The sequence below is a fragment of the Miniopterus schreibersii genome, assembly GCF_964146895.1.
Source record: "Miniopterus schreibersii genome assembly, chromosome: 6".
In the NCBI taxonomy this organism is placed as follows: Eukaryota; Metazoa; Chordata; class Mammalia; order Chiroptera; family Miniopteridae; genus Miniopterus; species Miniopterus schreibersii.
The window spans coordinates 60,312,838-60,330,112 of NC_138107.1; the positions used below are offsets into that span (position 1 = coordinate 60,312,838).

Here is a 17,275-nt window from a genome sequence, read left to right on the forward strand (position 1 = left end):
ACCTACTAGTTATTGAACACCTCTGCATAGAAACTGAGGCCCACAGAGAATCAATCCTTGTAAGTGGCTGCTGATTTGGGATCAGATTTGGGTAAGTCTCACGTCTAAAGCCCAAGTTCTTTCCTCTAAACTCTGCTGCTTTTGAGGAAGCAAAGCCCCAAAGACGATCTCATTTGATATTTCAATAGCGTTTTTATTTAGTTAAAAAATAAAGACCGACCCAAAGGAACGCATGTATGAAAGGAACCTATTGGGTATGCGAGGCGCGCGTGACGGGCGGTCCGGGGCCCGGCAGGCCCGCTGTTCCTCCCGCCGCCCGCGCTCCCGCAGGCGGGCCAGGCGCGCGTCAGCCGCGACACCGCGGGGCGCCGGCAGAGGGCGCAGTCGGAGCGGGCCGGCGGAGCGCGCGAGTGCAGGCTCCCGGGGGCCTCGGCGAGTCTGAGGAGAGAGATTTAATCTCTCCTTGTCCATTTCCACCGCCACTTCCCCGTTCAACAGCCTCGTCATGCCCACTCTGCTAACTTGCCCCCCAAGCCCTTCTGCACGCGCCCGCCCGGAGAATCGGACGCTGTCCCTGCTCTGCCCGAACCTTCCTCGGCTGCTCCCCGCTCCGGGGACCAGGTCGAGTCTCCTCCAGGCCCCCCAGCCCTCCTCGTTCCTGGCCGCGCTCTGCGCCCCGGCTTCCCCCTGGCAGGCGCCCGCCCGGCGCCCCGCTGCAGCCGCCCTGCCGGCCTCTCCTCCCCGGCTCCCTGGGCGCCCCCCCCCCCCGGTCTTCTGCGCGCCCCCCCCCGCCCCTCTGCTTTCCCAAGTCCCCGTCGCCCTCGGGGTCTCGGCTTAGACGCCCCTTTCTGAGTGAGGCCTTTCCCGGCCGACGCCCTCGCGCAGCCCCTGGCCGCCGTCTAGCCCGATTCCCCGGATGCCCCCACGAGCGCTCCTCAGGGCGCCCGCCGCGCCGCGCCGCGCCCGCAGGCTGACAGCCGGATCCCGACTCGGTGAGCGCGCGAAAGCCTGAACTTGAGGCGGCTCTCAATCGTCACCCTCGTCACCCCTGTCGTCGCGCAGTTTCGGGCCCCTCGGGGGCATGCCCACCCTCCCCGCGCCCGCGGCGCGCCCAGGCACTTCGGGGAGGGCCGCACCCCGCGCGGCGGCCCGCAGGTCTCGGGGCAGGCGCCCCCCGCGCCCCTGGGGGCCCGGGCACTGCGCTGGGGGAGCGCGGGCGCGGCGGGGTGAGAGCCCGGAGCCCCGGGGCGCCTCGGGCCTCGCCGACGGCAGCGGGCGGCCGCGCTACTTCCTCCTTCGGGGGCCGGCGGGCGGGGCGGGGCGGGGCGGGGCGGGGCGGGGCGGGAGACGCCCCCGGCGGGCCGGGCCGGGCCGGGCCGCCCCAATGGGCTGCGGGGCCGGGCGGCAGCTTCGCCCAGTCCGGCGCCGCGCTCGGCCGCGGAGGAGGCGCCCGGCCCGGGCAGCGGCGGCGCTGCGCCCGCCGAGCGGAGGCCGAGCCTGCGGAGCTGGCGCCCGGCGGGGCCATGCGGGCCGGTGCCCGCGGCCTCCTGGCCCTGCTGCTCGCGGTCGCCGCCCCGCTCGGGCTGCAGGCGGGGGAGCCGGGTGAGTGGAGCGCGTCCGGCGGGCGGCGGGCGGCGGGCTGGGCCCGGAGGGACCGAGCCGGGGCCGGGAGCCGGGAGCCGGGAGCCGGGGCCGGGAGCCGGGAGCCGGGAGGCGGTCGGGGTCGCCGTCTGCACCCCGCGCGGTCCTGCTCGAGCTGGCCGGCGGCGGCTCGAGCAAGAAACAAGTTGCTGCCTTCGGATCGCTGCCCCCGCCGAAGCCCCCTCTGCCCCTCCAACGGGAGGATCAGCTTGGCGGTCCCCCGCGTTCCCTCTCCCCGGCCCCACTTACTTAGTGTCCGGCGGCCGCGGGGAGTGACCCGGCCGCGCCGCCCGGGCAGAGCCGTGCGCGGGGCGCTGCTCGCCAGCGTCCCTGGGACCGAGCTGCCCGGGCCGGGCCTGCCCGCCGCCGCCCTCCGCGCCCGGGAGCCCGGCGGTCGGTGCGCGGCTCGCGCGGAGCGGTCGGGGGCCGCCTGCGCCCGGGGCATTCGGTGGCTCGGCTCCCCGCCGGGCTGCTCTCTTTCTGGACCTGGTCCTTGGCTTCAGCTTGGACCTTATTAGCCCCAAACCGAGTTTACCTCTGCGTTTCCACCAGGTTAAAGCCGTAAACTGTTCGCCAGTCTAGGCAGGTCCTTGTTAATTAGTTCTTTATTGAAAGCAAAGGGCAGCTTTCTGCAGAGTTTTTTTCAGTTCTCGGTCCCCTCCTCCCCTACTTCTGCGCTGTGCAACGACGGTGAGTTAATAGCAGTGAATCTGTCCAGAATATTTTGACAGCTCCCCCACCCCGTGTTTTCTAATGAAACAAGAATCAAAACTTAACTTAATGCTGGCTTTTTTTTTTTTCTTCTTCCCTCCCTGAACCATGTATCCATTCCCTATCTGAAACATGGATACTCAGGATGTTGGTAGTGGTTACCAAGGTTGCTTACATACCATTTTTTTAAAGGCTAAAGTTTAAAAGAGATCTGTTTTGTTACTGTATAGCAGAATACTAGCCATATTGTAAAATTTTAGTAAATATGTGGGATTTTGATCTTGGGTGCTTGAAGCATTAAAAATGTTTCTCAAGTTCCTATTTGAAGATGCACATTTAATACTGCACATCTGTGGATCAGCCCAACAATGTGTCTGTGCTGCTGTAGCCCAAACTGTCACTCATCTTTCCAAATAGAGTTTCAGATGTTATAGGGTCACCCAGGCTGTTAACTGGATACTTTGTAGAGCAGGTCTCTGCTGACAAGTGTGGTTGCTGAGATTCTTACTGAGCTTCAAGTCTGAGACCACTGCAGTTGACTTGTGGAAGAAGACATGGCCATTTGAGTTTCCATGAAACATCCTATGTATTTAGGATGTTGAGAGAACCAATAAGCGTTCAATAACAAAAAGGTAAAACTTAGATTTGGGGCATTTACTGAACAAAAAAAAATCTAGAAACTCCGGTTCCGATACCTCTCGAGTGAAGAGGCCTAGTCAGTGATTTTTGGCATATTTCTTACATTTGTGATTTTTCTACTTAGCCCCTGGTCACTTACTTTTCTAGTTTCCATAAATTGAAGCATCTACACCCACTTTAGGTCTTGAGATGTACTGTTCTCTGTGCGGCTGGATGGTGTCATAAGTGATATCAGTGCTCTCAAAGCTTAGAAGATCAAAGGGCAGACAGCATAACAGTCTGTTTTTGCAAGAAGATACCATTTATTATATTTTACCCTCATTGTTCTCAGAGTCAGCTTAGTCCGCTGCTCCTTGCCTCCCCAGCCTGCCAGATCACCACTCTCCTGTAGCTTTATAAAAGCCCTAGCACCACACTGTGAATCAGAATTTCCAATGGGTGGGGCCTGGGAATAGGTGCTTTTAATAAGGTCCCCCAGGTCATTCTGATTCAAATCAGCTTTGAGATGGTAGAACACTTTATAATGTTAGGGTTATGGTGAAGTGCTGCCACCTGGGTCATAGACAGTTTAATGTTACAATATTAGAAGGTCTGTTTGTAAGTCATCGCTCCTTTATACTTGGCTAGACATGGGGCAGCTGATGTCTGCTGTTTTTACTGCTTAAAAGGTAAGCGCAAGTTTATTCTGGCACGTTCTGTGTCACTGTGTGCACTTGTCCAGACTTTCCTTCATCCCCAGGGTCTGAGATTCTATCAGCCCTGTAGACTGTAAATTCCTGAGGGGAGCAACTAGGATTGCCTTTTTCTTCCTAGCACCTGACCAAGGTGCTCCACAAATGTTTCTTGGGTTGAACTGAACAATCTTTTTGTGTTTAGGAGATATTTTGAAATTACTTTCTAATTAGTGAAAACTAAATAATGAGAAGTCTACTGAAGTTCTTTACAAAGGTACATCTGCTGCTTCCACTAATTAATTTTGTTTAGCAAGCCCAGCTCTCTTGGCATGCCTATTTCTACATGTAAGGATGCCTTGTAAATAAAAGCACAGCAGCAAGAAGGGAACATGCCAGAGAACAACATGTACTGTATCTTTTGGCTCCAGTAGATGTAATTTGTAACATTCGAACATTAAATTATACGATATATTTCAGAAAAGGAAGACTTTATGTTAAAGGATTCATTAAACAAATCAAAGGATGTTATTAAACCCGGATTTGAACTCTGAATAGTGTCCCAAGCTGTATTTATCAACTTTTCATTGCACAACACGAACCCTTTAACCTTGTGGTAATGGCACAGACTTGAAAATCATATAAAAAAACCATGACATGGAAATAAGCAACACATCTGACATTTATAAGGAATTATGTTTTATTTTTTAAGTTGCTGAGGAAGTTTAATTGCAGCATTTAGCAAAGGTTTTAGTCATGTTATGGCAGAAGAAAAACTTTTTCAGGGAAATATTTTCTGTAGAGTTTTGGACCCACTGCTATGTGTATTCTGAAGAATGAAGTCAACTGTATACATATTAAAATATCCAATTGTTTTTCATTTTAAAAGAGATAATACATATAACCCACCTAGAATTGCACTTAGCACACAGCAAAAACTCAATAAATTCTAACTATCTTACTTTTCACTGCTGTCTGCTACTATTATTACTATTAATTTGACAAACATGGGGCCCCTTTGTTCTGCCTCCCCCACGGCCTGTTGGACCTCGCTCTTCAGCACACTCGCCCATACCCCCAGCCACCCCGGCTTTCTTGCTATTTCTCAAAGGTATCAGGCACCCTCTACCTCAGGGCCTTTGCATGTGCTGCTCCCTCTGCCTGGCACCGTCTTGCCCCAAATAGCCAGACAGCTCTCCTCCTTCAGTGTTTGTTCAGGTGTTGCCTTCTTGGGGAGGATGTCCCACCACCTGTAACCCGCTCGCCGTCCCCAGAACTCCATATTCCCCTTCCTGCTTTGTTTTCTCCAGAGCATTTATCATTTTCCAACGGAGTGTATAATTGATACTTTTATTTATTTGTTCATATTTCCCTTACAACGAAGAGCTTTGTAGTTTGAACTGTGGCCGGGCCATGATGAGCGCTCAGTGGGGAATGAGTGCTCAGTGTGGACAGGCAGGTGCTCCGTGACGATGGGCGAGAAGGCAGTGAACACAGTTGCTGCCCTGTTGTTAAGTTCTCAGGGCTGACTCTGGTTGAGAGTCAAAACTTGAAATAAAATTATATGTCTAGTCCAACTGTTGTCTGTAAATGAAAAGTCTGAAAATAGGATTTAAAATAGAGGAACTGATTCTGCTGTATGTGAAGTCTGGCAATGGGGATGGAAGGAAAAGTATTGCCAGACTTTCAGATTGTGTTTTTCCCCCCGCCATTGGACTAGGAGTAATTTTGCCTTTTTGCAACTGAAGAGTCATGTTGATGTCATCTTCCAGATGTTCATTCTCTGCCTTGTGTGTATAACAAAATAGCTGTTTGCCTTGGGGGTGAGGGGGTCAGAGAGGCTTAACTGATGCGGATGAAGTGGTGGTTTGTAACCCGATGTGGAAATAAACTTGAGCTGTGAGCTCTAGTATGAATCTGGAACCAGTGCCAACCTGGCCTTTCCGTGGGAGTTGAAGAGAAGCGGTTTTATTTTTGGGGGGTGGGGAGTGGAATGGGAGAGAGTCTAAAGGACCCGTGAGAGCAGAGACAAAGTGGAGATTGTTTTAGTCACCAGCCGTACCTGGTACCGTGTCTGGTAGATAAGGCTCCAGATAGCTGGTCCTGAGCCCCTGGATGCTGTGCCTGAGGTTCGAGAGAATGCGGTGAAAGGTAACATTCACGGAGCTGTTTAGAGAGGGGTTGACACAGGACTGCGGTGATGTCTTAGGAAGCTCTGTGCATGTGTTCAAGAAAATAACTGAATTCAACTCTGGTGAGTGTTGGGAATCTCTGAGCCTCCTTTGCAGGCAACACCAGGAAAGCTGCCCTGAGGTAGGGGCTGGCAGTCTTAAGGATTGGGACCAGGCGGGCCAGCGGTCCCCTAAGAGCTGCACTTGCTAATACATTGGTGCCATCAGGGGCCTATTTCCCCTTGAAGATCATTTGGGGACAGTGTTGAGGCATTTGTGACATGGGCACTATATTATGTCATATTGTCATGTGCACCTTGACTACTTACTGCCATTTCTATCTTCCTAATGCTTACAAGATCTGTTAATCTAGTTTTTATGAGCTACCTCCTTGGGAGCTACATGCTGTGTGAAAGTATACCTATGTTTGCAGACATGTCTTGAGTCTCATATATGGTAATTTTAGGTTAGGTGCATTTTTTTGTAGGAAAAGCTGCAAGTAACATTGAAACAAGGTAAAAGCTAACTGGTTCCATGTTACCCCATCTCTCCCTTTTTATAAAGCTACACTGGCGCTTTAAAAAAAAAAAAAAAAAAAAAAAAGAATAAATTTCTTTTAGGATGGAGATTTCTTTCCTGTCTTGCTTTCCCAAAGATCTTAATGCTTAAGGCAGAGTGGTTGGGGAACAAGCAGGGTACTGAGAAATAATATTGTCCCAATATATCATAATCCTGCAAAGATGTTATACGGGGAACCCCTAAGGACATGGTTTTGGCACACACACAAAGAAATGTATACACACATACACTTATATACAGTCTACTGTCTAGTATTTGTTTTTACTAAATATTAGGTAGATTTTCTGTATATAAGATATGTGTAAAGCATGAATGCAACAATAAAACTAAGACATGGATACTCTACTATGTAGTGTCTACATGCTTTTATAGTCTGCTTTTTATTCAACTTAACATTTTATTAAAAGCTTTTCACCATACTCTTTGGAAAAAAGTCCAAGTTTATATTTGTTTTTACAGTTAGCCTCCAGATAAACCAAGAACTTATTTTTAAGTAACTTATCGTGACTGAGGAATGTCCAAGGTAAATGTAGAAATTTTGTGTTGGCCAATCAACTGTGACTCTTGTTAAGATTCTTGTCTTGTGTGTGATTTTTTGAAGTCAGAGGTAATTTGCTTGTCTGTATTTTGTTTGAGAAAGGTATTAAGTTTAATTTTAAATGCACTAAGTATTAGAAAGGTAATGTGCATTTCTTGGTCCTTCTTGGATGAGATTTTTAATTTATATTTAATGTCAGTGATTAGACTGGAGTGTATCTTTACTGAGAAACGCATTTGTTTTTATATTCAGCATTTTCCAACTCAAGCCTTTTATTCAGTATTCACCATATTTACATTTTACTGGAAGGGCAAAGAACAGTCCTTCTTTTCTTTCATCACAAAATTAAAACCCTTGGAAATGGTAGTATCTGGCTCCATTTCACGATTGAGTGTGTTTAGTGGATGTGCTTACCTGCAGGTTGTAGGTAAATGATGTTTATGAACTACTCTATTCTTGAAAAAAAGGAAAACAAAACTTTATTCCACTGTTTATTTTTGACAAAGAACAAGGCGATAGTAAAACGTAGGAAGTTCAGTTACATTTGAATTACCAGCGTGTAAACTTTCCTATGGGGAAAACAGGTAAACAACTCCTTGGGTGCCGCTTAATTTTTAAATGGCTGAGTGGGTTTAATTCAGCCTTTTTATTGCATTTTATAAAAGCAGGTTCACCTGAGATTGAAATGTGGTTGATTTTAACCCAAAGGAGGGCACTTTTGAGACTTCCTAGCCCGCGGAACCACTGGCACATGAGCTCTGTTTACGGAATTGCTCTTTCTCCCAGGAGTGTAGACTGGAGATTGCTTATTTGGGGAATTACATGGAACAAGATTTGTTCTTTTTTTTTGCCCCTAGGAAGTCCCTGCTTTGCCAAGAGACTAAAATAGAAGATAGCTTAACTCTACAGATAGAGAAATGACCTGCTGTCACTTCTAGCTCAAAAGGGTCTGAAAATCGTTTGAGTCCCTCTTGCCTTTTATGTAGGAAACACTTTTTTCTGTCATCTTTCTTCTTTTCCCGGTTTCAACCTCTTTACTACAGTTGCTGTTTTATACTATTAAGACCTTAACAGGCTCACTGTTTTTCTTCCGAGGTATTTAAAATATATTGAAGACTTCACGGCACTTCCTCCTTAAATATTTCATTCGCGTCTCTCAACATTTTCTTACGTGGCCACAATGCCGTGAGCAACCTAAAAATGCTAATAGTCATGTCTTCACATTATCTGACACTCAGGTCATGTTCACAGTTCCCCTTAACCGAAATACATGTTTTGACCATTGGTTTGTGAAAACAAGGATCCAAACAAGATTCACACATTGCAGTTAATTTTTATGTCTCTTTAGTCATTTGCTTTTAATCTACCACTGACCCCCCCCCCCCACTTCCTGCAAGGGAATCAGGTTCAGTTGTCCTGTGGCACAGCTCGTGGCCTAAACTGGACTGACTGCTTCCTGAATGTTGTGTCTCTTACTCGGTGTACTATTCCCTGTATTTCTTTTTTTTCTCTTTTTTAAAAATATACCTTTATTGATTTCAGAGAGAGGAAAGGAGAGAGAGATAGAAACAGCAATGATGAGAGAGCCATTGATCGAGCCCGCAACCGGGGCATGTGCCCTGACCTGGAATCGAACCCCGATCGCCTGGATCCTAGGTCGATGCTCAACCGCTGAGCCCCGCCCAGCCGGGCTTCCCTGTATTTCTGTATAAGCCTGAAGTTAGACCAAGGGCTTGATTAGATTCAAGCTAAGGGTTTTTGGTGCCACGTACTGCTAATTGTACCATAAGATAAATATATGATTATTGTTATTATTGTCCTTCTTTTAATGATGCTAAAAATGATCAGTGACTTCGGGCAGGAAGTAACAGCGTGGTCCCCCCTTCCCAGTCTAATCTGTGGGATAAGACTCTCTTGGTCAAACTACTTTTCCCCATCAACATTTCACTCAGTGGTTTAAGCATCCTTCGATTGTTGTTGCATGTCCTGTCAGGTTTTTGTATGTAAATAAAAATTTAAGAACCTATCTTTATATATATTTTGATTTATCAAGCGGTGTTTTTTGTTTTTTTGTTTTCACATCTAATTTAATACCAACAATTTTGAGAGCTATAGAGGGAACTGAGATGTAGAGAGATGCAGTCATTTACCCCAGTCACATTCACACTGTGCGTCCAGAGTGGGAGGCGTATGTGTGTTCTCCAGTTCTCAGTGCATCAGGGTGGTCTTGTGCTCTTCTCCAAGGGAAGCTCATGTCCAGGAGAGATCAAGTTAAAGAAGAGAAGTCTTGGAGGAACATAATTTATGCAATAAAGTTTTAAATTAACAGTCTTAGATTTCTTTCCAAGATGATCACATTTGCCACTGAAATATTAAGACTTTTTCAGATTCCAGTTAGGAGCTAACCATGTGCTCTTATCGGACTGGGATGAATTCAGCAATGCAGAATGCGGCATGTGTAAAAGCAATACACTTTTCAGGACGGTGCAAATGTGATAGGAGTTTCATAAGGTCTTTTTTTCTCTCTCATATTTTACATTTCGTGCTTCATTGAATGTATGATATGATACCATCTCTTTCCCAACTGAGATTTTCTATTTTCTAGTTAATAACATTGATTACTTTTTCCTTATATATGGCGCACACATGTATGTTCACAAATCTTCTCATCCTGTTTCTTTGTATTTTCCGCCCTATGCTCAAATAATTTCTAAACTGACACCCTTGTCCAGGTGTTAGAAATCACACCCTGGCTTAACTATACATCCTATAACATATTATTCTCTGTCCTAGTCTTAGAAATGAAATCTAATGTGAAAATACGTGTTGGAGAATTGAAACTATATAGGTGTGTTACAATTTTAGGAATAGGATATTAGAATAAAACTATAAAACTGATATCTCAAGGATTTTCATTTTAAAAAAGATTCACTGCAAGATCCCAATTAAAAATGAGGGTTCTTTCAGTCTCTTGCTACTCAGTGTATCTTACAGGGACCTATAGAACAGCCATTACCAAGAGCTGTGGACACGCAGAATTTCCAGGCCCTGCATATTAACAAGATCCCCAGGTGACTGGTGTGCCCACCGAAGTTTGAGAAGCAGCACTTTAATCCACTGAAACCTTCATCTACAGAGCATTTTTTAGGAGCCACATTAATGCTAAGCAAAATGAACAACAGCTGCCCTACTAGTGTTGCTCAGGGCTTGAGTGTTGACCCAGGAGCCAAGAGGTCACCGGATTGATTCCCAGGCAGGGCACATGCCCAGGTTGTGTACAGGAGGCAGCTGATTGATGAAGTTTCTCTCTCATGGATATTTCTCTCCCTCTCCCTTCCTCTCTCTTTAAAAAAAAAAAAAAATTCAATAAAAACATATTTGAAACAACAAAAAAGTGAACAACATTTGCTAGAGGTAAAATAGCTGCTTCTCATTAGACTCTTCCCTTAATGGTCTAGTAAAAGGGGTTTACGTAAATAATTAAAAAGAGAGAGATGAAATTTCTCATAATCATGAGTTTTACAACAAACTAAATGAAACATGGCCACTTTCCTCATGTTAATTTTGAGACAAAGAGAGTAGGACTATAAATAATAAATGTAATGTGGGTTTTAATACCAGTTGTGCTTTTCAGCAGTTGTCTGAGCTTGGGCAATGTCTTAAATCTCTCTGCCTCAGTCTCTTCACCTCTAAGAAGGATGACGTGACGATGGCCCAGTGACCGAGGTCCATGGTCTCTACAGGCAGACCGGCTCGGCTCAGGTGCTGACTCAGACACCTGGGCTGAGCTACTCAGCTTCTCAGAGCCTCAACTTCTTCACACCTACAACACGGAAAACAGGAGGGACGTGGTGAGGAAAAGGTGTTGTGGGCTTCAATTGCATTTCTGGGAAATGTCCTCTTATATAAGCTATGAGGTATATACTTGGATGTTTGGGATACTGCTTTTTATATATGTATATCTGATGTATATATTTGTGCTATGTATGTGTGTGTATATATATACACATCTGTATGAAATATTTCATCATTTTAGAGAAGGAAACTAATATCTGTCAAATATGATCATCATGAAAATTAAATAAGGTAATGTAAAGCCCTTAGGATATGTTGTATCTGTCACCTTTTACAGTACAGGCTTCAGTAAATGCTAAGGATTAGTAAGCGCTCTTTCACAATTTTATGATTTTTTTATTCCAATAACTTTTTGGTTCTTATTGATTTTTTGAAAAATATATTTATGAAAGTAAAAACACGTGTGTGTGTGAAAGAGAGAAATGCTTACATGTTTTTTAAAAAACTCAGATTAACTTTGTACTTGGTAATACTGGATATTTTGGACTCCAGAGAAAAGTCAATATCTAGTAGCACTTATCTGAGTAATGGCAGTGTGCATGTCTAATGGGGAACCAAGATTAGGAAATATAGCACGTCGTAGGGACAGGAAAGATTTCTTTCATATTTATCTTCAACTTCACAGTTGCAGCTTGGACATTACATCAACGTCCTGACATGACTAGGAAAGGTCAGCAGCCACTTTTCTCTGACTTCCTCATGCCCAGGCATCTATTCAGCAGACAAAACAGTTATCTTAGACTTGTTTTGCTGTACAAACACGTTTTTGTCTTAAGTTTTCATCTTTGAAATTATGAAACTTCTCTCATCCAATGTGTCAAATTTGTTGCAATGCCCCCCAAACACTTGTAACTTAATAACGGTGTGAAAAGTCTTGTTTTTGAATATCAGAATCATATACATAGTACAGTTTCAGTATTGTTCTTCGAACTCTAAAGGCCAAAGTACACTTCTCCATGTACAGTCTTTAATCCTAGAAGCCCCATTATGGAATTTCTCTGTGTCCTACTTCTGAGAGCATAGCCCGGAAACTGGCCAGTATGTCTCACAGAACACGACTCCCTGGTGATGCCCATTGAGGAAAGAGTTACCTGGACATATTGCAAACTGTCACCCTTAATAGAGCTTCGTTGTGCCCTCCGAGGGCTCTGAGATGTTCTGTGGTGCCGAAAAAGGTAGGATTCTGCAAGCTTACTTACCTGAGCTGTCTTTTGGAGATGAGGGCTTGACCTGTAAAACCCCTATTAGGACTTAGGAGTCCACAGTGCCCACTTTGGGAGATGCTGGCTTAGTAACAAGTGGGCCCTCAATAAATAGCAGGGGATCCATTCTAATTAGACTTTCAGGCAGTTTAGAACACTTAACACACAGACTCATTCATCTTTACTATACCCAGTTATAGATACACACTAAGTGGGTAACTTCTTAAGCTCACAGAACCAATGGGTGATGAAATTCAAAGCAATATTCTTGATACTTTAATATGTGCAGTATTTAAAAATAAAAATAGCAAATAAAGTATACTGAATTATTACTATATACTAGCATCTGTGCTCTCAATACCTGACCATCATGATCTCATTGAATGCTCATGATGACCCTGGGAGTTGGGCACTCTCATTGGCTCTGTATTACAGATGATGAGTTGAAGCTTGGAGAGGTAAAGGGACTCACCCAAGGCCTTGGAGTCAGTCCTGGGCAAGGCTGTGCAGGAACCCAGTGTGAGAACCATTGTTGCTGTCACTCATAAGTATATGAAATAATTTATGAGAATAGAAAAACCAGAGGGGTGCAAACCCTCTTCCCCCACATCTACAACCCTTCAGTAGGAATCACAGGACTGGAGTATGGCCAAGAACTTGAGCGCTTTAACTTCAGCTGGTTTTGCTTATAGCACATTAAAGAATAGCATTAAACTAGTTGTTGAGTTTTTCCACTGAGTGGACATGATACTTTTAAAATATGTTAACATTAAAATTATTGATGTCTTTGCACACTGGGGGAAACAGCCTCACATTATGTAGGGAGTTGTGGATAGGACCTCTTGAAATGATTTGTTTCATTTTCATACATTCAAATTGATTTATTTTAAGTTGTTTTTTTAGCTGATAGGAAACATTGTGTTGAGGGTTTACATGGAGAGACTTTTGACAGTCAGTCCCTTGTGTTTCCTTTTATTTTACTCTTAAATGTCTTTCATCTGCTGAGGCAAAAGTATTGTCTTCACTAGATGATTAGTCATATCATTAGCATCTATTTTCTTTGTGGTGAAAATAAGGTTTAAAGAGATTCTAAACAGTTTTGCAGAACTTGGCCATGTGTTTCTAGTCTATAACTGTAACTTCCTTCAGTGCACTATTATTCACTTTCCTTTCAGGAAAACGAAAGATGTTGAATAACTGAAGTTTTATTACTATAACTTCTGTCTGACTCTTTATTTTCACACAACTACTTAGGCCCACTAGCCCTTGTTTTTCCATTCCTTTCCAGGCATCTCACAAAGTAAAGTTAAGCACCATTAGAGAAGAGCAGAGTTCATAACAGAGTATAGCTGACAATGAAACTAGTAATACCTTGGGAAAGCTGTTCGTCCCGTCAGACAAAGAGCTCTGTAATAATTGCAGGCTCCCCTTTGTGGTTGAAAAGATTGTAGTCATCAAGAGCTCACTTGATCTTAGACATGGGAAGAAATTTTCTCACACCCACACATGAATGATTGTATATGTGTTGAGACTTGTTGTAGCTTGATTATTAGAAGCACAAGGATGCAACTGTAATAAAATCATGTTTCTAGATATGGTTTCACTTCTGTTGTATTTTAGAGCACTCTTGCCGAAATTGCAGGCTGTGACTTATTAGTAGGCAATAAAATCAATTCAGTTGGCACACCCACCATGCTTTTAATTAAAATGTGAAATGGAATAGAATAGGAAATATCACAGTGCATTGCATGTAGTAAAAAGAATTAAACAGACTTTTGTTTGTTACCCATTCATGTGTATATATGTGTGCTTACTTAGGTTGGGATGAAAAATCTATATTCTAAATATGGGTCTTTACAAAAAGTGTTGGAAGGCTGCTGTTTTATTTGGGGGACTAGTTAATAAATAATCTTAAAAGTATTTTTACACTGTTCATTTTACTTTATCCAAATACTTTTCAAGCTGATGCAATTCAGTAAAGAGTTGTTTGTTTGTTTTAATGCCTAAGTCATGCTTTGTAGTATTGCAGAACTTAGTCTGTACCAGGCATATCTTAATTTCACTTTTCTGTTAATGGAACATGATTTCTTATCAAAAGGAAATAGTCTTTTAAGGAAGTTATTGTTTTTCTTTCTTAGTGGGTGGAATTACAGTAGACTAAATAAGTGGTTGTGTAGACAAGGATCTAGGATTTGTTTTAAGCTTATTTTTAAAATACCTTATCTAGCCGTACTTCCCAAATAGCTGATGTTAAAGGCTGAGAGGTAGAGGCATACCCATTCATTTAAGGCATTTGGAGAACAGATATGGAGCCCATGTCTCTGCTTTTGGACCTGTCATTTTACTCTCAGGAATGACTTGTTAGCATACCTCTCCCCTTGACTGTGAGCAACTTCAGATGGGAACTATATTGTACCAAGTCCCTAGCTACTTGTGGAGTGAGTTTTCAATGACAATTTGGGTATATTCGTTTAGAGAGACTTCTTTCAGTCTATGCCTTAAGGCTAATGCTGAAAGTAGCATTTAATGTTACAAAGAACATCAGGTGAATTTGGTACTCTTAATTTTTATTTATATATAATGATTCATATTGTAGAAAATAAATGTATAAATAAAATCACTTGTAATCCCAGGCCATAGAAGTAAACACTTTAAGCATTTTTTCCCTTCATATTTATGTGTGTACTCTATATTCTGTTTTAAAATTAGTCTTCTACAAAAGCAGTACTCCCAAATTCCTCCCTCTTTCATTGCCTGTCATGGCCCCATCCAGAAAGCCATGTGGAACAGACACTTCAGCCCTGATGTTGCCCAGATTCTGACCAAGGGACAGAGAGGCCACACTCCTCACCCAAGTATGTTGCTTGGCTCGCCAGCCTTTCTAATCTGGCTAATCGTGTGGACTCCGGGGCCTGTGTTCATACCCAGTTCCACCACCTGCTAACTGTCTGGCTTTAAGTCACTTCGCTTCTTTGAGCCTCACATATAATAATAGGTCTGACTTCCAAAAATTAACTTAAATAGTCTCCTAAAACACGAGCTTAACTTTTCCTTAATATGACATTGCTTGGAGATATCATAGTTTGACTATTCTTTTCTAACTTAGATTGTTTCCAAATATTTAGGATTAAAATACTTAAATTTTGTACGGAGGTCACTTGGGGAGGAGGGGGTTATGTGGATGAGCACTTGCAGCTTTTTCCAAAATCTAAACATCATCCATGCAGTTTTATTTTTGTAAGTTTTAAGGAGGTGGTTGGTCCATCTCACTAACCAGCCATGGCCCCGAGCAAACCCCAGGATTTAAGCCCAGCGTTGGAAGGACCACCCTTCAAATGCTAGAGTGGGGAGCTTTCAGTCTTAGGAGAGGAGGAAATGACACGTGGTTTAGTCATCATAGGCTTTGGCAATTAAGTTACAGTTCCAGGGAAGAGAAAGGTAAACAGTTCGTGGTAGCTACTTTTAAGAGCAGACAAATTCCCTGTGGCAAAGCTCCTTCCTTCCCACTTCCCCCCTTTTATGTTTGGCGGGTGGCAGTTTACTGTGGCTGTCACTCCACCTCTGCATCTCTGTGGCTCACTGCCCACCAGGCCTCCCAACACCGTGGGGAGTTTAATCCTAAAAGCAAGATTGTCTGCTTTCCCTTAAAGATCAATCTTTGTTTCCATTTTCGTTTTTAAAAAATGTGAACCCTCAGCATCCAGCCACAGCGGCCATCAGCATTTCCCCACCACTTTCTCATTCCGCTCACCCTGGTTTTGCTGAAATAGTGTTGAAGATAAATCCCAGACCTCATGTCATTGTGCCATGTCAGCCCTACATGTGTCAGTGGGTAACCCTAAAAAGACATTTTCTTAGATAACTTTGATACCATTATTGCATCTAATAAAGTGAATAGTACTTCCCTGGTCTTAATACCCCAATTATTTTTTTAAAATGGTTTTGTAAGATAGGTTTTTCCAATCAGAATCCAAACAAGATTCACTGGGTTGTTGTGGTTCTTAAGTTTTCTTTCATCTAAAATAGACCCTTTAAAAAATGTCTATTCATACAGTTCACTGTTGAAGAAACAGAGTCCCTTGCCCCTAGAATGTCCCTGTCTGAACCTGGCGGATGGCTTCCTCGTGGTGTCGATGAGCGTGCGCCTCTCCCCCCTGCACGTCCTGTGGACTGAAGAGAGACCTAAAGGTTTCATGAGATCCAGAGTCCATGATTTATTCACATGTTTTGCTTTTCAGCAACTTCACGTCATATGTGTTGGTGCGTAGAGAATGTTTTGTCTGTCGGGAGACACATCCTGTCTGTGTCTCGCTTGTAGTCACGGTGACACCCATCAGTGAGTTCAGACGGCGACGCACCTGATCCCTCCATTTCAGATTTCCTCCTCAACGTCCCGCCCCGTGGTTTTCCATCTGGGCAGACCATTGCCAGGGCCAGTTATTAGGGAGCTTTCATTTTAATAGAAAAATGCTGTGAAAGAATCTAAAGGGAGATTTGATAGGGCAGGAGTTGGGTGGTTTTCCAAGGTTAAACACAACTACTCGTGTTAGAAAATCAAATGAAGAGGCGAGACAAAAAGTTCTTAAAACTTTAGAGCCATTGCTAAATCACCTGGGAACTGTAGTCTGGGATCCACCACCAGTTGAGCAGCCTTAAGGGCCGTCCACGTACATTTTGCTTTCTTGTCTGTAAACTGGGGCACATATTATGAAGTCCATGCAGATTCAATACCCTATGTGCCTTTTAGACACATGTGAGAACCTTGGGTAATGGGTTTGGAACAGAGATTTTGGAGTAAAAGTGGCTTTCTTTATTGGCTGTCGTCATATAGCTCTATCTTTTCAACACAAATTTGTATAAATATTCAATTAGAAACCATTTAAATAGCCCTGGCCAGTGTGACTCAGTTGGTTGGAGCATCATCTCATGCCTGGAAAGGTCACGGGTTTGATTCCCAGTCGGGGTGCACACCTAGGTTGCTGGGTCCATCCCCAGTCAATCCCCAGGGGCAGCGCAAACGGGAGACAACCGATCCGTGTTTCTCTCACATCGATGTTTCTCTCTCTCCCCCTCCCCCCTCCCCCTCTCTCTAAAACCAATAAACGTATCCACCTTGGGTGAGGGTAAAAAAATAATAATTTAAATAGAAGACATACAGGATAACAAAATACAAAGAGAACAGAAATGTATAGAATGGAAAATAAAAGCCATCTCATTCTCACCCCTTTCCTTTTACCCCCTGCCAAACTTAACCACAATCACAGATTT

At 44.1% G+C, this 17,275-nt stretch overlaps 1 protein-coding gene across 1 annotated transcript in view; it reads left to right on the plus strand.

Moving 5' to 3' along the window:
• Nucleotides 1-1,384: 1,384 nt before the first annotated feature.
• Nucleotides 1,385-17,275, plus strand: part of DCBLD1 (discoidin, CUB and LCCL domain containing 1) — a gene marked incomplete at its 5' end in the record, with an annotated part of 54,771 nt that continues 38,880 nt past the window's right edge. The window contains 3 exon segments of the mRNA XM_081141372.1: nt 1,385-1,415; nt 1,418-1,450; nt 1,453-1,602. Coding sequence (XP_080997498.1) covers nt 1,385-1,415; nt 1,418-1,450; nt 1,453-1,602 — 214 coding nt within the window.